Here is a 21,900-nt window from a genome sequence, read left to right on the forward strand (position 1 = left end):
ATTCACATATCAGGACTTTAACATTCCCTAAGCCTGGCCTTTCTGCTGTCCGCTGCATTAGCCAAGAAAATGTGGAGTTTCTTGCTCTTTTTTGTTGTGGGTGCTTTTAGGATCCTAATGTCCCAGCTTAAAGCCCTGTAGATAGACCAGAACATGGCCTCAGTTACACCTGCATCTTGCAAAGGAAACACAAGAAACAGGGACAGGATATGAACCAAGCTGAAGACAGGCAGAATACGAACAAATTGAGCAGTTCTTCAAGTCCCTGTGCAGCTCCTTGCCAAAGGATGTTGCATATGATAAATGTTTATCTAGGCTTAAGGGCAATTTCACATAAGAGGAACTTGTTACAGGTTTCTAAAGGCACAGAAACATCATCCAGATGAGGTAGCACCTGAGTTTAAAACAGCAGGAGTCTGGGACAGTTTTAGGTGGAAGTAACATATATGCTTGCCCTGTTCTTACACTGTCCCCAGTACAGCTTCCTGAAATGAACCTTTTTCTGAGCTGGTGTGGTCAATTTTATCTTCTCATTGCATACTTACAAACAGAAATTAGACTAGGGACATATTTGAAAGAGTGGGATCACTGGTTATAATTATACTCCAATGCTCACAAGGCACATACCTGTAGGAAAGCACTAAAACTGGCCCTTTGAGTGCTTATATCCCAATAAACCCTGTCTGCCCATCGTTCAGAGACACTTGGTTTCTGTACCTTGGTGCTCTTGCTGCCAGGCCCACATGGGATGCAGGCCTCCCTGCCGTAGACCTGGTGGATGGACAGGAAGGTGTTGGCCGGACACTCCTTGCACTGGCTGGTCTCCTTCTCGATGTAGTGTCCCGCCGGGCAGGGCACGCAGGATGAGCCAGACTGCTCCGAGCCCAACGCACAGGCCCGGCAAGAAGAGGCGACTCCATCCACTGCGTTGGTCACCATGATGGAGTAGATCTTTGCCATGTCATTGATGAACTGTCTGCTCTGGAACAAGAGCCAAGGAAACCACCCTGGTGTCATCACGCCATTGCATTTTGACACTAACCACAACTCTGTGCACCAATTCAGAGATCGACTTATGCGTGTGTCTGTCTTTCAACATGGATGGTTTATCCACAGCTGCCTCCCAAGGGCTGCTATATGGGGACAGCCACTCCCCCCTTACAAGAAGCCTGTGAGCTTCAATGGAAGGCAAGAGCTCTGCTGGTGAGTGTCCAAGGAAAGCTGTGTTGTAAAGCCCTATACCTAAAGAAGTACTTACATCTTGGCCCTCGTTTATTCTCTGAAAGGCCCAGGTGAACGTGAAGGAAGCATTTTTGGAAATGATGTGAGTGTAGGATTGTTTCTCTTTACTTCTTTCCCACGATTCTACCACATTGGTATTTTTTCGATTAACATCCTATAAAATGGACATAAACAATTTTGAAGAAATTGTAAGTGTGGTCATAATACACTAAACACCTGTGGTTTATAATATAGAGATTTATATATATAAAGGACTTTACAATTGCATTTAAAGTTTAATAAAGGAGAGCAAACATATTTATTCTGTTTTCCACCACTGGCAATTTTTAGATTGAGAATAGGTGTCTATTCCAAAAGGTGCTCTAGTTCACACAGCAGTTAAGTTCAAAGTCTTGTAGCAGGTTATAAATGTTAAGAGGACAGATTCAACACAGTGGTTCTTTCAGATTTGAAATTCTGTTTATGTATAAAACATGTAAGTACTAGAGCACAGACAGAGGAAAGCCAAAATTCAAAGAAAAATTGTAGTTTCTGCCATCTTCAGATACCCACTTTGCTGGTGTCTCTAGTGAAACAGAACCGAGGCCAACAATACAGTGTCAAAGTTTACATGAGAAAAACCTGTTCGGTCTAGGTTCATGTTTCTTATTCTCCATCAGCTGTAAATATTCCAGTGAAAGATGCTTTTCCTTTAAAACAGATGCCTTTAAATTATCACTAAAGGCAGATTCCTTTAAAGTACCACTAAATACAAAAAAGGACCAGCTTCCCTTTGCAACAGAAGGCATGAGGGAGCCATCGCAGACCCAGTTACCTTCCTCAGCTGATGGCCTTTCAATAAGCAGATGACAAAAGTAAAAAGTCCACAGCACTTTGCTTTCACAAACAAATGTTTGCCTGCTGCCCTACTGATCCCCCAGGTCATTCACAGGATCAAGACTAAATTTCCAAATTTTCCATTTCCCATCCCTCTGTCCCACATCTTGACTTGTGACTCTATTAAACTTCTGGAGGCTAACTCGACTGCACGAGAGACACTGAGAATTTTACCATATGGATTAACAGGGGAAAATTTGGCTCTTTGGTGTCCAATTATTTCTTTTAAAATAAACAGATAACCAGGAATGGTTCACAACTCACATGGTGGAGGAATTTTGCTAGGTCATTCATTAAATCCTTCCTGCAAGGGCACCGTAGATATTAAACTAATGTCATATTTAATCTTAGTCATAATAAATTAAGTGCAACTAATCACACCTATGTAGAGGTATTAAAGTGACATGTGGAATACCAGGCTCAGTCCTCAGTCATGGAGAGAGAGGTCTCACTTACCGCCATAAAGTACAGCACACAATCTGCTGAACAGATGGTCTCAAAAATAAAAGTAATCCGTCCTAGTTCTGACCCAGTTGCTCCTGTCACCGATGTCGGAGGTCTGTTTAACAGAGAAGGAACAAAACATTTACAAGGTGCTCTCCAGACAGGCAGCAGTCAATCCTTCAAATTGCTTTTCGTACAGTGAGGAAACCATCAAAGTCCTGTCACATAAAACCTGCCCTTGCAGAACTGCGGAGGCCAGGTTTGCACAGCAGCTCTGCACTGGGTATTGGGCACAGCAGGGTTATTTTTTAAGTGTCTAACTTCTTTATGGTACAGTTCCCTCCTTATAATCAACACCCAGATTTGACCATACTGGTAGGCACTTCAATGCCTTACATGCTTTAAGTGATTTACACCAATTTAATTGCATCTACCCTGCACTGGTGGGAGATGTTTTCAGGAGTTTCACGTAAACCAGAAGTATTCAGGGTGCTCTCCTGCAAAGTACTAAACGGTAAACTGGGACACGCCAAGCTTTTCCACGGATATGTTTCTTGCTTCTCCTTTATTTTAATTCTATTTGCCCATACTGTAAAATAAAAATCAGGGCTTGCTCATTGGGTGTAAGAAGTCACGAACCCCCTCAGCTGAGATACAGCAAAGGGAGGGTGAGGTTCATTTTGCCATCCCTTACCTGTCTTAATATTTGGCACCTGGTCCGAGCTAGGAGTCTAAGCTCACTCTTCTGACAAAGAGACACAAGCACCTCAAACAGCTCTTTCATCCTGTCTAAGGGTCCGGGAGAGGTGAGATGTCCTGTTCTCCTGCGGTGCCTGCATCTCTCCACTGGCTCCAGGGGAAGCACAGACTGTGCCAGCTGCCTGGAGCCACAGCACAAAGTAATGTGGGTTTCTGTAAAATACCTTCAGGGCAGGCACCAGTATCCTCTCCATGGCAGGCTTAGCTGGTTACTTTGGGATAATTTAGAAACAGAGGGATAGGAATATCTTTTCTCGGCTTCCAGGCAGCCAGCCGGCTGGCATCTCGGACTAAAGCAAACACTGCTAAAAACCAAGGTCTTAGAGAATCGTCTGCTGCAATGGGCTGACTGGGGACACAGGAATAAAACCAAAGTTTTCTCTTGTCTCTCATTCATGACATCATTGCACTTCAGAAAGGAAAACTCGGTTCATTCCAGGGGTAATATGAAATAGGTGTAAGAGACAGAGATAAATGAGAAATAGATGAAAAAAAATCCTGTTCCTTACTTAAATCCTGGGATGTGCAGGTTCAAGATAAGATAGTCATTGTCAGAGCCTCCTGCCCCACTCTGGATGTGATCACCAGCCACCTCCCAACCTTCACAGGACAAAAAAAGAAAAAAAAAATGGATGGTTTCTGGGTCATGTGACAAAAAAATTTCTATGTTACCATACTTGTTTAAGCAATTCAGTACTTTAGTACATTTTAAAGATACCTGGTATGAACTATAGAGCAGTTAAATAATGCTTTTGAATGAAAAATTTTAGTAATTTTATGAACTGCTGATTTTATAGGCAAATGTCACCTTGAAATCAGCAAAGCAATTGAAATTTCCTGAACTGTGCTGTGCAGCTCAAGGGGGATGATCTATCTGACCTCTTCCAGCCTTAAAACAGATGAATCAATGAATCTATGTGTTAAACGTTAAGCATATACTTCAGTGCCCCTCTGCTCAACACACATAATTCAAAGCTTGAGTTACACCAGCCTGACAGGGCAGATCAGGCTGAGGAAAATCTTTCAGAGAAGGCTGGAGGTGGGAGAAGTCCCAAACAGGATCATTTTCACTGGTGAGCTGTGACTGCTCTCTGCTGCAATCTTAGCACATGTGCAGAGACAAAGCTGTCAGTGCTAAATGAACAAAATCACAGACTTTAATTAAGTTTTCCAAAGGAATTATGTGTGACCTCCACGGGCATAGTTATCACAAAACATGAAAGGAGATAAACTAAAAAGAAGTCAAGCAGTTGTGGTTTTTTTAATGGGGATATTCAGATGCATCAAAGTCTATGGTGGGATAGGTCCTTGACTGAGGGGACTTCACATAGGCTTCAGCTCCTGCCCTCTTCCAGTATACAAGAGATTTTTTATTTCTTCTTTATGATATTGTGACATTACTTCCTACAGGAAATTTCAAGCCTGGTGCAATTAAAGAAAAGAGGGGAAACTGTGTTGTGACTCGCGCAGCAAAGAGCATACTCATTTTGATGGGTGCTCCATTACAACAGTGATCAGTGCAGGAGAAAGACAGGCACATAACAACACAGGGGGGGTTGGCTCACCGTTCATCCCATCGCACTTTGAGTTGCCAACATTAAAGCAAGACGTCTTCATGTTGCCTGGCAGGATGTTCCACCACTTGTACTCAAACCCAAGAGCTGGTTCAGTCCCAGCAGGGCAGGCTTTGCACTCTACAGGGCAAGAGGGCAGGAAAAGGAAATCACATGGCCAAAGCACATTTCAAACATAGATATTACTTTTTTATTCTCTGGTGCAAGTAATGAGCAAAGAAATTAATTTCTTTCTTTATAATTAAATAGTCAAAGACTTATCAGGACCAAAGAGTGGAAACGAGACCAGCGTTTTATAAACTGCCGATCATAACCTCGCGGTAAGTAATCCGCCACTGATCCCCCAAGCCACACTTCGTTTTTAATGGCTTCAGCTGAAGGTTTGATCACACTGGTAAACGTGAGTTCCCATAAAATGCTGTAGGTGACCACTGGGCCAATACATTTCAGAATCAACAAGCCAGAGCTTAGGGTAGACAATGTTGGCAGGGTACTCATCTGACAGTGCTTAAAATGAGATTTTCACAGGGAAGAACTTGGCATGGACAGAAGAATGGGTGAGAGGGAATTACTGACTGCAAAAGTTCTGATTGCCTTCTCAGAATCTTTAAAATCCTTAAAATAACCCTCAGGATGTTTATATCAGCTGAGAAATGCATCCAGAACACAGTGGGTGAACTTAGAGCAGCAATCCCTGATAAGAAAGGACTTCAGAGAGAAAACAGACATCCAACTCCCTCTCTCCAAAGTTCTTTAATAAGTATTTTATGCAAAATGAACTCTGGCTTATGATGATGTGTCCTTAAACTAAGTCACATGCAAGCAGACAACTGCTTTTGGGGACACAAGCAATTTTTTTGTGGACTCCTACCCTGTGTCCCATCCGAAAATGTGCCTGGTGGGCAAGGAGTACAGGAAGATGAGGCATTGTTGTAAAAGCCAGGATTGCAAGGTGGACAATCCTTCCTCTCTCCAGAAGGAGGTAGGGTCAGTGCATCGGGGACATCCTCTCTGCAGATCTTGGGTTCAATCCATTTGTACATGATCTGAGTCTGGAAGGAGAAGACACTGAGTTCACATGGTGTGTTACAAAGCTTTAGGACAGGATGCACCAATCAAGATCCCCCTCCTAAATGAAATTAGGGTATTCCCAATGTTTTAGGCCAAAACCAGACCTTGCACATCCAGGACAATAAAGGGAAGGGCAGAGAAGGGAAACAGAAGTGATTGGGTTCACAGGCAATTCCAAGATATCAGACCTTAAGAGCAAAGCAAAAATGTGAAGCTTAAAACAATTACTACTGTTCTTTCTTATTTACCTAGTGAATTTTCCCATGAAAATGTTTCTGAGGAACATCAGATAAATAATTCTAACAACTGCATAAGCAATCTGTGCATTTTGACCATAGTAACCCAAAATGTAACTTCTGTGTTATAAAATCCCTTTATTGGGAAGGCATCTGTTAGCAGAGAACACCACAAATTTTGCAATTTTTCTCCATACTGGCCTGTTCTTTGAAAAGTCCTCAGTTTCTCTCCGGCCATTTTCACTTACTGAGCAAATGCCAAAACCACACAGGAGCTCTCCCAACCCCTCTCCAGTCCCTCCACATTACATAAAGAGCAGTTTAGGAAAACTAACATGAGTCAGTCCTTGGCATTACCATATACAATGGTATCGCCTCTCCATCATCACCTCTCTTTGAGGAGGCAAGTTTTCTGTCGTAAGGAAAAGGCTTAGGTGAGATGCATCACCCATGAACTTGGGTTTCAGATTTCATCTGACTTGGGGTCTATCCCTGAAAGGGTTTAAGATCTCAAGATGAAAATTAGCTGAGTTCCTGAGCTGAGAAACCCGACTGGCAAGACTTTAACGTAGCCACAGCTCCCGCTCTGGGTACTTCCACCCTTTAGTCCCCGCAGTGCAACCAGGGAACCTTGAGGCCAGAGCTTGGCAGGGGAGATTTCACCTTATGAATTTGATCCAGGGCCCTGAGCACATGCCCCTGCCATCCTGGGTGCTGAGCCGCTTGCGCTCAAGGTTAGCCCTCTGATGACACAGAGCTCTTCATGAAGTACTGATCATCTTTGAAACTGTTTGAAAAAAAGCTGGAAGCAGGCTCAGGCCCCGGCTCCTGGGAGCTGCAATGAAGCTGAGGCTCTTGCCCTTTCTCCCTGCCTGTGCTGTGTTGCAGCCATGCCTGCTCCAGGTCATGTACCCTGGCTGACCCACATCCTGACCGACCCATGGACTCGATATCCCAGCTTGACATTGGTCGTGCCTCATCGCTATGGACTTGTCCGGCAACCTTGGCTGAACCTGGCTGCTGACGCTGGGTCTGCTTTGCTCGGGTACTCTGGGACTGCTCCTGCTGTCAGTGGCATCTGTCCCTTATGGATCAGCCTGTCCTTGCTGCTCCTGAACACTTAGAGGATCTTCTGGAGTATTGCTCCAGAAATGCTTCAGCAGCATCAGGGTACACAGCAGTTAAAAGACTCAGGAGCTGGCAAAGTACCTGTGTGGTTGCCCAGAGCCCCGACACATTGTACGTGCTAAAGCAATCCTACTGCGTCTGAGCAGAGAGAAAAGGGTCAGAGAGTGCCCATAGCCATGCAGGTGAGGCCGGGGCTGAAGCAACCAGCCTGGGATTTTTAAAGCAGTAGGTAGGTGAAAAGTCAATAGGAGTCAAGTGCCTAAATCTCCTGAGGCCCCTTCTACACATTGAGTGGGGATGGCAGGAGGGAGACAACAATCTAATGTCCAGTGAAAAACCTGGCTAATTTTAGTAAGCCATGGATCAATAGGCCTTTAGGCTGGTGCTTTACAGCCACTGTTCACCTGAAGGTGGGCTGCAGAGTCAGGCTCTCTCACTGAGCTGCATCACGTGGAGAGATGGCTGAAGAGTACGGCAAACCTGGACCAATTTCCACAGATGCAGAGTACTAAATGGTGAAAGCAGTCCTGAAAACCCAGCCAGTAGCTGTCCATCTATGACACATGTCGTTGTTGCAACTGGAAGATGAAGGGTGTCTGCAGAAAGCCCCACTCTGTATTCTGATGATGGCCATCAGTGAAAGGAAAGGCCATTGAGGAGGCAGGAAGAAGGTCAACAGTAGGAACTTATTCAATGCCAGGGAGCCTTGAATTGCACAAAGCAGTGACAGGGTAATCTGCAGGAGGCTGCAATTAAAGCAGTACCTGGGGGTGTAGCAGTGAACACTGCTGCTAATTCCTCGAGTCATTGCAGGCAGTTCACAGAGCAAGAATGAGTGAGTCAAGACCAGGCTGTAGAGCCTGCCGGCTCTGGGGCTAAACTCACTGATGCTTCGTATTAGAGCACAGGAACTCTCAGCTGCATTTTGGAACTGGCTGACCAGGAGACTCCAAAATACTCCATCGTGCCAGCAAATATTAGGCCAGCAACCTACAGGTGCTGTGGATTTTGACTACTTGCCATCCCATCCGTATCTAAGAGAGCTGGGAAAGGGAAGAAAAGAGGCAAAACAGGCCTGACCATGTGTCCACACCTCTGTGGGCTCCATATGCCAGTAAATAGGAGTTTCTTCTCCAAATCCCACCAAAATCCCCTCTTGACTGCTGGGACAAAGGGCAGGAGAGCTCCAAAGACAGGCTGCTCCACCAGCAGGTCCCTCTATGAGAGACCCAGTGGATCTAAGATCTGGGTGAAACAATCTACTGAGAGTCCACATGGTTCGAGGCATCCCATGAGGCAAGCACATTATTAACAGCTAAGTTCTGCTGCTGCACATGAACACTCCCAGGCTATGTATATACCATTATTTCAACAGATCACGGGCTCTTCTTTGATGCTAAAACTAAGGGATATGATACACACATCATACCTATGCAGCCAAACACTCTTCCACCTGAAGGTATGGTCATGTCCAATGCTCCTGTGCCACGGTAGCACCTGAATCATGCCTGGGCATTGCTGGGACAGGGCAAGTTGTCACAAGCCAAAAGTATGCCAGGAAAGATTGTTAACAACTAAACAGTAGGGTTTATTCTGGGACAGTACTTCACCCTGTGCTCCAACCCTGTTTTTTTATGAGCATGGGGGTAGCATCAGTGACCCAGTCATACTAATCACAAGTGCAAGGAGCTTAGCATTTCACAGTGACAGATCCCTTAAGCAGACCCATGACAGGTAGATTCTTACAAATGGATAAATGCTGGAGAGAAGGCAGCTAAAGGACAAGGCCAAAGCCTCAGAGATATTCAAAGCTGGAAACAAAATTGGGAAAGCAATTGGGAAAGAGATGCCTAGAAACCCTATCTTGTTTTCAAATCAAGAGATCACAGTAAGCTCAATGAGCTTAAAAATAGTATCATGCCTTCTACTTACTTTTCCTTCCTTATCACATGGAGTATGGATCTGGAAAAAGTCTTTGTTTGTGCATGGAGGACGCTCTATACACACACTGGATCCCTCATCTAAAAAGAAAGGATGAGGAACAGGATGTTAAACTATCAAATGGTCCCTTGAAACAACCATAAGGAGCTTAAAATCTGGAGATTAAAGCGAGTCAGCAGAAAAATACTAAATGAGAATGAAAAATCAAACTCTTAATGAAGTCTACATAAACATTCTCTTGAAATGAAACAGGGGCACAGGTAAATTACCAGCTATGCTTGCACTGTCACACTGAAATTCAGTGACTCAGTATAACCAAAGTTTGGAGTCACCCAAACACTCACCCCACCCCTTCACCTTCAAGCAGTAATTTGTGTAGTTTGCCAAGCATGGAAATATGTTCTCACTTGATAAGGAACAAAAACACCCTAACCCATTAGAAACTTCCTTACAACACTGGCCCAATTTTTCCTCTCCCCAGATATTTTTTCAAAATTTCCATTCCCATCATGAGCACAGGCACAGGTTCCCAAGCATTTGCCATAATCTGTGATAGCAGGTGCTATGGTCGGTAACTGATTCTTCAAAAACTTTCTTCTAAAGCAACTACAACAAAGAAAACTGAAGACATTTCAGCCATGAAGAATGGATTGTGCCTGTGTTATTTGATGATCACCAGCAAACCACAGCTGGGAATGCAGAGCACTTTGGGGACTAGGGTTTGCAACTAGATCACCACATCTTCCAACCACACAGGAGGCAGGGACAGGCTGGGAGAGGATCTGCAAAGTAGATTCCTCAAAACATGACAAGTCTGAAGGCAGTGATGAAGCCAATTCAGGTCATTGCCAACTGATAACAAAAATTACCACGAGAGGGCACAGCACAACTGTTATTATCCTCCATAAGACCTGTGCCCTTTGAGGTCATAAAGATGTCCATCCCTTCGTGTTAGCATAGATGACCTTAGCCAAGATTGACTGTGGCCCATTACGTATATATGTGCCCTCTGCAGCTTTTGGGAAGTCCCATCTTCATTTTCCCTTTGCATATCAACTGGAGACTAAACTTCATTGTTGGATAAAACCATTCTTACATTTGCACACAGAAACAGCTTATGACCTTACATACTCAGACTCCCCTGGTTTTGCTTAACCCGTTTGATTGATGTACCTGCATAATACATTTCTTCTTTACACTTGGTGCACTCTTTAGCTCCTTTCTCAGAATAAGTATTTCTTGGACACACCTGGCAGCCAGATGAACCTGGTTTGTCACTGAAAGTACCAGGCTTGCATGCGAAGCATTCAGATGTATATGCAACTCCTGTAAGATAAATTACAGGTAAAGCATTGGAGTACAGAGAGGTATGCTCCGTCACTACTGCCTACCTGCTTATGGGGGAAAGCAAGCCAGCTGTATAACACAGCTTAAAAAATCACAGACTTTCACCACTCACTTTGGACACTGGCTTTGCTGATTCATAATTTGGGTCTTTAATCTCTGCTCCTCAGTGCAAGGCTGACCCTTGTAAGAAACTTACATGACACTCCAAGTTGGATTACACTTAGAACAGAACCAAAAGAGCAATCCCAGATTAATTAAATTATTTAAGTAGTAATTTAACTGTCACTGTTATGCTATATATATCCATTTATCACTGTTGAGAGGCTTACCAATAAGCATGGTCTTTCTCTACTACATTAAAGAAAACCTGTTTATTCCTTTTCCTCTATTTGCTAAGCCAGTGTTCTCCAGTAGATGGCATCATTTACCAGCTAAATTAATTTTTCAGCCTTTCCGTGACAGTGTGAAGTTTTGCTGTTCTGCTTCTACACTTTAGAGAAGGAGACGGGGACAAAGGGGCTAAAAAAGCCACTTCGGTGCTGTAGGCACACCAATATAAATGGCAGTTGGCAAACACTGTGACAAAAGAGTGAGATAAGGTCTAAAAGGTAAATACCACTTACCTTCAATTGTGATATTTTTCACCAGAACTGGTTTTACTACTTTGGACCCCATGAGAATCCCTGTTGTTCTCCAGTATAATATGTTGCTACCTGATTTCAGAGTTACCTGCAACAACACACATGACAGTCAGCAGACATCTCCTCGCCAAGAAATTGTTTTATTTCTTCCATTACTCAGATTTCTTGCATCCTAGCAGCAATCCTGGCTTTTCCTAAGCTGCTTAGTGAGTCAAGAAGTAATGGGGAGACAGCTAGGCAGATGCTGTAGAGACATCTCTAAGGCATGCCAAAGAGTCCTTATAAAAAAGCTTCTCAACACTCCAGTTTTATGGTAAAACACCAAGAGCTGTTTCTGATGTTGTAAGCAGAACTGGGAGAAAGCTGTTCCTGCCTTTATCCAGCTAGCCCTGGCACTCAGGAGCTTTATCTCTATCTCTATGTTCAGATGTAGTCGATCAGTTTGTTTTTAAAGCGCTGAGATAGATACACTTTTATAAAGAAACCCAACACGCCCTAGAGTTCAAAAATCCAAGCTCACAAGTGAGTTTTGTGTATAGGCTTTAAAAATCAAGCTCTGCCTGCATCTAACACTACAGCATCATGATCAGCAAGCCAGGCGCAAACCATGAATGTCCCCAGCAGCAGTCCCATCCCTCCTGCTCATTTCTGACCCTGAACAGCAGATGAGATGCAGAAAAAAAACTGGTTTCCAACTGCCTTGACCTACTTGTCTTCACAGCATGGTTCAGCAAGCGGCTGCACAACCCCTGTGCTGGCACAGGAAGGGTGGTGGGTTGGCGGCACTACGGCTGGGATAAGGGGCAGGAGAAAGGCAGGACCACTTCTTTCAGCAGCAGCGTTGGTGCCTGCTGCCTTCAACTCACCTGCGTAACTACAGCATCACTCTACTCACTAAAAGCAGCAGGTTTACCAAGACTCTGCCTGGCCTGCAAAGCTGTACCGTATCTACTAGCCTGGTACAAGATGCCTACTGCCAACACAGTGATACTGGCCTGAAGGTGCTATATTTTCACACAAGAAGAGGGATAAACTCTACGTGCATAAGGGTCCAGGCTAATGAGATTTACAGCAGTGCTGTACAGGCCTGGCAGGACCACAGTTTTTGTTCACCCAGGACAAAAGAGTCCAAAAATTCAGCAAAGTAGAAATACAGCATATTGTATTCCCCACTCCCCAAACAGCTACTAACCAGGAGGGCAGAGGAGAGCTGGGTTACTGCAGGTAACAGGAGAACTGGGACCCTATTGAACCAGACATCACGTTGGGTGGTGTAGAGATAGACAACATCAGCTCTGGGGCAACAGGACTAGCATGCTAAAGCAGAGGCTGCACCAACTGGAAAACTGGGCTCAGAGAAGCCGCTACGACAGGATTTGCAGTGCAGACAAAAGCCTTGAGGAGAGCCAGAATAGTCATCTCACCTAGCTCGTGTGTCTACATTTCAGCCAGGCATCCAAGCAACCTTCATAGTGGAGATGCTTGCACATCCCAGATGATGAGCTCAGATGGCACCGTCTCCCATGCAGACACTGTCTGCATCTCTCAGCTCACCCAAGTCAATGCCCTGGCCTTGGACCTACCTGTCAGCCCGTGCCACTCACCCCTCCTCACCCAGCTCTCGCCTTCCAATGTGACTCACGCGGGGCTTGCTCCTGAGCTAACAGGCACTGCCAACAAGAGCTGGCTCGGGAATATGGTTTCTCCTCCAGGAGGATAAGCAGACTATGGAAAACAGAGACCAGACTGCTGTCTATGCCTATAAAAAGCCTTCTATTTCTGGCACAATGTCACCTATGCTGGGCCTTTGCTGTTATGGCTCTGGGAATTAGGGTATGATGGTATAGTGGAAGCCAGGTGTCACCATGAGCTAATGAGTTGGTCTACACATGGTATGTGCATGGGGCAAACTCAGCCAGCTGGGTGACAGGCCAGCCAAAGGACTGCTGCTCCCAACGTAGACATGCTTATACCAGTGCTGCAGGAGCCACCCTGGTGCTGCGAGCTTTCTTTTCAACTGGGTAACACCACAGAGCACAAGCTGGGTGCAGTCCAGCTCTTCTGCACACACTTGAGAATAAAATGCCCATCCTGCCTGCCTCTACAAACACACACCGCTCCTGCCGCTCGGCCAAGCAACAGGGAATAATCTTGTGTTGTCATGAGCAAACAACTGTTGTAGAAGATTTCAATTACAATCATGCAGAGTGACTGTGGCATGCCGATTTGCATAAATCTATTTAACCTCATAAAGCACTTGATTCAAAGTCCAGGGAAATCAATACAAAGTCTTGCATCTATATCATTTGCTTTGGGATCAGCCTTTTAGAGATCTCAGTGGCTTTGCTCTCAGTAGTAAGAAAACTGTGCTTCTTCAAATGCATTCACAGGATCTGGCCCTTGTTTGTTGTCTGCTCAGAGGAAATCAGAGACATTTATAAATGGAAAAAAGCTTCATGAAGGAATTTTTTGCACACTTACAGAATGAGACCCCCATTCCCCGTTGTCTGTCAGCTTCACCCACTTGTCTGCTGTGGACTCCATCTCTTTACACTGGTCATTTTGTATCTGTTAATAAAAACACAAGATCAGTGACCACAATCAGATGCATCTCTCTGTCAGCATAATGACCGCTGGCTGGGAATGATAAGATTCAGCTTTGTTCCTCTTGTCTACACATTGAGGACAGCAGCTGCCTTACTTGTGGAAAAAAAAAAAAAACCCAACTCTCAAAACCTGCTAGCAGCTTAACAGTGCCTCCAATGACCACCTCTGATGCAATGGGAAAAAAGAGCAGGAGAAGATCTCAGCCTTGTCCTCTCACTATCTGGTCAGACTTGGATGCTGAGCATCTTGTCTCGGCTGCCTCCTCCTTCTCCTGAGCCCACCAAGACCCAGTTCTCTAAAATCCATGGGCTTCTAAGTCAGAAGGGAGGTAGGAGTGGATGGGCCAAAGCTAGAAGACAAACTGCTTTCTCTGCAGCCAATATCTGCTATGTCTTTGGCTCCCTGCCACCTGACCTCACTAGGATGCGAGTAAAATTACCAAGGGAGAGGCAACATGCCATGGAGAGTCTGCCCTGGCAGAAGTGTGAAGTTGATTGTCCCTTGCCCAGGTCTAGCACAGCCCAGCTTTGGTGCATGGCTTCACAGTGGTCCACTTCTTTCTTCTCATAACTATCTTCTCTGAAGAAGTATTAAGTCCCTCTGAGGCACGAGTTCAATTATCAGCTTTTATTCCAGTAGGGAGAAAAGCCGGTTCAACACCTTCAGAAGACCTGGTGTCAAGCACCCTCCTCAAAGTTGTTCCACATCAAGTCTGAAATAAATTACATAAACCCACACCCTCTAAAGCATCTGTGCACTTAATTCCCACCTAGATCAATAGCACTGAGGAAAAGAGGTGAGAAGAAGCACCTAACTAGAAGGTAAATAGATCCCTAATTATCTTCTGCAAACTGAGCTACAGCATCTTTGTGCCTTAGTTCCCAACTGCAAAAAGGAGAGAAGAACATATACTCTCTTCTCACAAGGTGTAAAGGGCTTCAATATATAAAAAGAGTCTGGGAAGGGCAGGTTGCAGAAGCACTGGGTATCTAACAAAAAGCGTCCACGCTTGCTTCCCATGTTTGAGGACATCTCCTTGCTTACCCTCAGACTGGCAGTACAGCCACCTGCACCTGGAGAGCCCAAAAATGTCACCATTTCCCGGCAACCTGCAAACCACTGCCACTGAAATGCCACTGTCGAGAGCTGAAGTGTCATTGTTAAATATATTTAAGCACAAAGACAGGCTGGAGAAGAAGAATAGACTTCTAGAGGAGTGTTAAATATGGTTTCTCTGAAATAGTGAGGCTGACTAGGAATTATTTACATGGGCATTTCTATAAAGTACCGCACCACTCACTGCTTCTTGAACAGGGAAAGATAAATTTAAGGAGGTGAATGAGTGGGATATGGATAAAAGTAATAATCAAAAAGCCATTTTCAAAGCCAGTGCTCAGAGAAACAATATATTTGCTCCGTTGCAGAAGCAGATCAGTCAGTCAGTCAAGAGACTGGAGCTAGGATTCATAATCCTGGTACATTCATCTGACAGTAGAAAACATATTTGCTGCTTTCTCCCTATGAACAAGGCAGGATAGTCTAATATAAAACTGAACTGGCTAAATAATATTGCCTGCACTGTCTGTTATCAAAGTGCTACAGCAATCTATCGCACTGATGTAGCAGTAAGCAGGTGCCTCCAACAGGGTATTTTTGTCTTCCTTTCCCATCTCTACTAAGGATAAGGATACTTTTCTCCAAGCCTCAAGAAACTTTAACCAACACCAGCTAAGACTTCTCACTCCTGTGAGATACCATGAGCTGTGTTTTTTGGATGAAAATCAGAGCTCACCAGACAGATACAGAGGCAGTAACAGAGGAGACTGAAAATTTCCAGCCATCTCCTGCTCTGAGTTGCCCTCTCATTATGTTTTTTTCTGTCCCAAATGGCAGGTGCAACATGCCAAGGAAAGCAATGCAGGTGTTGGTGGAACCTTCCAAAGCATCTCAGTGATGTGGGGCATCTATACCACATTGTGGAGCCTGGTGCTGGGAACCCTCCAGCTCCCTGGACACCAACCAGTCCATCCACATGGGCAGAGCAGGGCTGCCTTTCCCATTCTGGTCACTGCTGATTAGATTGTTTTATTAATTTGGGTACAGTGTGGTGCAAGCCCAGCCAGGCTTCTCCCATTTCAGAGCTAATGATCACCAGCCCCTCCATTTCACAGTGCAGATGCATCCTCAGAGCCTAATTCCTATTGAAAGTCGTCTGAATTTTTACTCCTAAATCTCTTTGGAGAACTGTTGTTTCTGCCTTTTTCTTTTGTTTTTGTTTGTTTGTTTTGGTTTTTTTAAGGGTCACCCTTTTGTCTCTTCTCCTGCTTTTCTTTTCATCTTAGTTGCTATGTCCCCAACTGACCTAAAACTAAAGCTAAGGTTTCCACATACTAACGCCCTGGAGCACCTCAGGTTCTGGATGCCTACCTTGGAAGAAGTCTTTTTAAACATCAAGTCCCTTCAAAGGCATCTCAAGTCAAACTCCCCCAAACTGAAGCATCTACCACCAACAACTGTCTCGTAAAAGGCTGGACTAACAGGGGCAGTCATGACCCCTCAGGGAAAAATCCCAGTGCATGATAGATAGGATCAGTTTAGCCTGAGTTTTGAAGCTGAAATAAATGCCAAAAGGCAGCACAAGTGACAGAAAGAGAAGAAGATTTTTTTTTTATCTTGTTCAGCAATAACAAGCTATGGACATATGGGGAGTGTAAAGGGAGGAAAAAGCTGTTTCTGATGCTCTTTATCTGCATTGAATTCTTACAATATAAGGTTGGATTCACCATAAAAAAGGCCTTACAAAAAATTCAAAGAAGATGTTGTTGTCAATATACTGGTATTCGAAGAAGACAGAACCGGATTTCTTCAGGTGCACAGCATAGATGAGAGAAACTGTACAATCATCCCTGTTCGACTCTATGTAATTCCCTCGAGGAGTCCATGAAGAGCTGATAAACATAAACAAAACAAGCCTCAGCTGAAATCACAGACACTGAGGAGACTTTTCTTACACTACTATACAAAACCACGTTGCTTAATAAAGGACCCAGAATCCCACAATAGCTAACTGCAGTGAATTTATAACTTTATTACTAGATTTCCGTTTACTTTTCGTGTAAATATAATACTTTTCAGTATAATCATGCATGGGAAAGGATATGGCATTAGAAATTTACGACCCAGCCTACACAGGAAAGGTTTATTATCCATAGGTTCAATATACTTTCAATTATACACAACAACAGCCTTCCGCAACCACCATGGCTCTCTAAATAGGCTGTGAAAGTACCTTTTAGCCACATTTACTACACCGTGACCCTGGAGCTTTCCAGTTACAAGTAAGAGCAGCTCCAGGCTAGTCTTAGACTCACTAGCTGCTGATGAGCCCAAGGAGACCATGACAACAGCAAAGAGATGGCTACAAAATTTCACTTCCCAGCCATTCTTGTTTGCCGTTAGTAGGGTTTGGTACCCTCTAGAGAGCTTAGATAAGTCATTAAGCTGCCTTTGTGCTGCTGAGCTGTCTCAGGTTTACCAATGGCTGCGTAACCCAGATGCAAACAGAACTTCTTACTTGTTGCAGCTGTCAGCTTTATTCTCAGTTGAACCAACCGCCGTGTCCATGAAAGTCGCCACGTTGGAGAATCCTGCTGGCAGCTCATCCCACTCGTCAAATTTAATCCCGCTGCCCAGCGAGTAGGTCCCCTCTGCACATTTGCTGCACACCTGGTTCTTCATCTCCAGGTACTCACCAGAGGCACAGGAGAAAGCTGGGGAGACAATCGTTTCCAACACATTAATGGAGAAATTAATCCCAAATAATTTCCATTAGTTTTTTGGTGCCTAATTAATTAAGAGTGAATTCCTGCTAAAGGGAACCAAACAGGAATGCCCCAGTCCCAGGAACACAACAGCTGAACTACCAACATTGGCTGCAAAATTGAAATGTTCACCAGTGCCTATTTTTTCACTGACGTGGCAGCGCTGAAACCAAATCTCAAATGACAGCTCCTGCTTTGCAGCTTGTCTCCGTTAGCAAAACAAGATTTTTAGAAACAAAACCTCTACCCATAGACTGTGTCCAAAAGCAATTTGTGAAAATAAGGACTTGTAATACAGTTCTCCTCACCCATCTGTTACACCTTCAATTAAAATCCCCAGCACCTGAGAGCCAGAGCAGACTTGTCTCACCCACCTGTATGGTAGCTAAGAAGAGTGTACAGCAGCACGCTGATGGTAATATAACACTACAAACCTTGGCTGAGAGTTGCAGACCTAATCCAAGGGTTTCTCCACATTTCTCCTCACACGGGCTGCCTCAAAGCCTTGAACATCTTGCCTGATAAACCAGGTGGTCTTGGAAAAAGGGGCCTGGGTCTTGTAAATGAGGATGTTTGATGGGGGTGATATTAGCATGCTGAGAAAATAAACACTGGTTGCCAGCACAAAGGAGACAGTACTTAAACATATGTAACTAGGGGAAGTATAATTTAGAAGGAATGTTCACAAAGTGCTTTTTTTACTGATGTCTCTAAAATTACTCACTCCAAGTAACTATATGTCCCTTGTTCCAGTCTGATCACATCTCTATCTGCTAAGGGAAGAATATTCACATTATATAGAGGAAACCTGGACAGCAGCTGAAGTCCTGTATGCCCACAGAGCCCCATGTCTGTGCTGGGAATCATAACTCCTGCCTGAATGCTCATTTCAACAGCAGACCATCCCATTTTCCCCCAGCCCCATGCTGTACCATGTCCTCTCTGAGACTGAACACCCTGGATGGAAAACAGATGAGTGCTTTCTGCAGAACATAGTATTTCCTATGTTGCTTGCAGATTTTTAAACTTAACTGTGCCAGTCTAGCCAAAGCAGGATTCAGAGTAATGAACACAACTAGCACCCCAAGAAATGGTGGGATTTTTTACTGTTTCACGCATGCCATGTTGTGCGGTGACAGATATTTCATACACTCACTTTGAGAGACATAAATTCACTAGTCTGAGAAACTGTAGGACAAGACCAGACTGCTAGCCAAAGTGGTGAAACTGGCCCAAAACAACTGATGCCTGTTGAAGTCCCAGCATATGCACTTTTATAGATGTGCTGATGTTTATCTAACTGCAGAAAAACTTGTTTGACTGTAAGTTCTTTGATAAAGACTCCAACTGCAGTTCTGACTCCCATTTCTGTGCCAGATCCCGCAGCATTTCTCTATGTAATTTTCCCTTGATGGGCAGCACTGGGATGCAGATAAAATGTCCATTTCAATGGAAAGATCTGCGAAAGGGTCATTTTTCCCTCTTGGTCATATCAGCATACTCTGAATTTGAACCAGTGGACTTCAAATCAACAAATCTGTTTTTCTAACCCCGTCACTCACTGGTGGTGGACCAAGAAGGAAAGTGGGCAGGAGCCTAGCAGGGATGAGTGCCGGGGTGGGTATATAGAAGGAAATCCTGCTGCAACGGATTTCTGTGAAAGACTGACAGACAGGCAAAAAAATCCACCCTCAGTGGGAGCAAGTGGTTTTCTGTAGGCAGTAGCGCATGATACAGCAGTACAGTTAACGTCCCATCTGACTAATTCTGCGACTTCAGCCCAAGCCATAGGATGTACCTGCAGCTGGGGTTGGAAACACAGCTTTCTTCAGAGACCCAGAGAAGAGTAGCAAGCACTTCCCTATGTGTCTGAACTGAGACCACAGCTTGAACATGTGTAAAGGTGTTCTGACTCATTGCTTTAGCATTATTAATAAATCCAGCTTTATTTTTTTCTTTTGAAGGGTGCAGAGAGAAGCCATCAGGAAGGGAAGTAAAAAAGCAAGCTCTCATAATATATTCAAATCCTTTAACAGTTTCAACTTTTTTTTTTTTTTAAGAAAGTTAAATAGCAAGAAATGGAGAGTGCTGCTTAACCATGTTCCAGATTTGTGAATTTCGAATAAGGAGTCAGTAACTGTGAGCGATTCACTGCCATAATGAAGACACAGAAGGCAGCAGAGCCTCCTCTTCAATTGCAGTGAGGTTGAGCAGAGATTATTGCTTTAACCGAACTAATATCTTTTAACTCCTTGCAGCCTGATCATTTTAGAAGAAAAAAAGGATATAAGAGATCAGGCAGGCTGCCACGCAGGACACCACCATCCATCACTCACCTTCCAAGAGAGAGATGACCTTTTTCCTTTTTTAGGTGGGGAATTACCTTCTTTCCCTTTTCTAAGAATCATATTTCAAAGGCAGCCGCATTTCCCGTCAAAACACATACGTCTGCAAGCAAACTAGCTCTGAGCATGCCAGCTGCTTGCCTCGTTCAATTTGGGGCTGAACGTGGCTAATGGCAACAGGAACCACTTTCAACATTGGAACAGATGCATCGTTTGGTCTCGTTCCAGGTGGTTGGGAGCGGCTGGAGGGGGATGGGGAGGAATCACGGCGTGTGACGAGCACAAAGACGGTCTCCTCTCCTAGCGTCACACAACTTGCTCTTCCAGCAAGGGGGAAGACCAAAAGCCAGGCCAAACCCTCTCTAATCTAAGCAGCATTAATTCAGGAGTCTGTCCCGTCTGGAGACGGGCAGGTTGTGGCCGTGCCCGGAGGGACCCCGCAGAGCAGATGTCCCCTGCAATGGGCCAGGAGGCACTTGTGGGGGGACAGGGCACAGACGGATGATCCGTCCCAGGGCACTGGTGCTTCGCCTTGCTTCTGGCTGCTCCTTCTCACTGAGACGTGGCTGAGCACAGATCCAGCACTGACCAGCGACTGCTCGTTCACGGAAATGGTTGACGTTATCGCAGCACCGCCGTGTTTGCGGGGGTGACACAGGCAAGATGCTGTCAACGGGAAGGACGGCATCACCACATAGGAGGTCAAGATGCAGCGTGAAGTTTCAGGACTCCAAATCATATATTTTAGGTGTGTGCTCTGATTTGTCCTCCACTAAACCCTCCCTCTCGCTTCAGACTCCAGACGAAAAATTAGTCTTCTGGCTTAGAGGTAGCCTTTGTGAACACCATCTCCCCCTGACCCCAGAGCCCATTTATTTAAGCATTTGATACTCAATTTTTTGAGAAAATGTCTCTATTGAATAGCTCCTTACATGTCTACCCTGTTTCAGAAAACAGAACTAAGGCTGCTAAATCAGGTAGGCAGTTCTGAAAATCTTTTCCAGAATCAACACTATTGATCCTGTTTGGACATCACTATTCCTCTCCCTTTCAACTGCAAACTTTCCTATTATACCTTTCAAATACCAGTTTGGGTGCTACACACCAACTTACAGAGAGCAACGCACATTGTGAAGACTGAATTTGATCTTCTGTCAGTGAAAAAAACTGTGAAATGCACTAAAATGTTTCATGACTTGCCCCATCATGGGCATTTTTAGAACTGCGAGAACATTGTCAGAGGCAGTTAGGAAAAGCACGACATACTGTGGCGCTTAACGCACTAATGCCTTCAGTAGCTCCAGTGAAGCCGATGCAATTATTGGTGATTTGCAGCTGTAGCTTTCTTAAAATAAATACAGAAGAAAAAAAAAGTTGTGGTTTGTCCAAGCGACCAGTCTTGGTCACAAAAGATGCTGTAAAGTACTGTTAGACAGACACTGCCACAGGCGGGCACACACATTCATACATGCATGCAATAAAGCTGACACCAGATTCACTTCATAAAAAATTAACAAGAGCTACAGTACTAATACCCACCAAAACCATTGTATAAGTCTTGTCAAACAGACCTCATTTCATTCTTTAAAAGGATTACAAGTCACTTGATAAAGGTGACTGAGTGGATGTAATAGACTTAGGGTTTCTAATACAGTTAACTTAGTTTTGCATGTCATTCTGATGAAGAAGGTAGTACCACACAATACCAGTAAGGCACATCTTAAATGGATTAAAAACTGCCTGAGTAACAGATCTCAGACAGGGCTGTCAGTGGGAAACCATCACTGAGCAGGGAGGGAGGGGGCAGTTCTGCTTGCCCCAGGACTGGGTCTGATGGCTCTTCACATTTTTATCAATGATCTGCAGGC

At 44.4% G+C, this 21,900-nt stretch overlaps 1 protein-coding gene across 2 annotated transcripts in view; it reads right to left on the reverse strand.

The window, feature by feature from the left end:
• The window catches only part of ELAPOR2 (endosome-lysosome associated apoptosis and autophagy regulator family member 2), a 105,741-nt gene that overhangs the window by 17,002 nt on the left and 66,839 nt on the right, over window positions 1–21,900 (reverse strand). For both annotated transcript variants that reach the window (XM_052790130.1, XM_052790131.1), the window contains 12 exons: window positions 17,441–17,636; window positions 16,667–16,814; window positions 13,741–13,827; window positions 11,242–11,347; window positions 10,445–10,597; window positions 9,263–9,351; window positions 5,767–5,947; window positions 4,887–5,015; window positions 3,831–3,921; window positions 2,575–2,677; window positions 1,259–1,396; window positions 718–981 (listed from right to left, as the gene is read on the reverse strand). In XM_052790130.1, the coding sequence (XP_052646090.1) occupies window positions 718–981; window positions 1,259–1,396; window positions 2,575–2,677; window positions 3,831–3,921; window positions 4,887–5,015; window positions 5,767–5,947; window positions 9,263–9,351; window positions 10,445–10,597; window positions 11,242–11,347; window positions 13,741–13,827; window positions 16,667–16,814; window positions 17,441–17,636 (1,685 nt within the window). The remainder of the gene's footprint in view (window positions 1–717; window positions 982–1,258; window positions 1,397–2,574; window positions 2,678–3,830; window positions 3,922–4,886; window positions 5,016–5,766; window positions 5,948–9,262; window positions 9,352–10,444; window positions 10,598–11,241; window positions 11,348–13,740; window positions 13,828–16,666; window positions 16,815–17,440; window positions 17,637–21,900) is intronic.

This window comes from Harpia harpyja, chromosome 6 (genome assembly GCF_026419915.1).
Source record: "Harpia harpyja isolate bHarHar1 chromosome 6, bHarHar1 primary haplotype, whole genome shotgun sequence".
In the NCBI taxonomy this organism is placed as follows: domain Eukaryota; kingdom Metazoa; phylum Chordata; class Aves; order Accipitriformes; family Accipitridae; genus Harpia; species Harpia harpyja.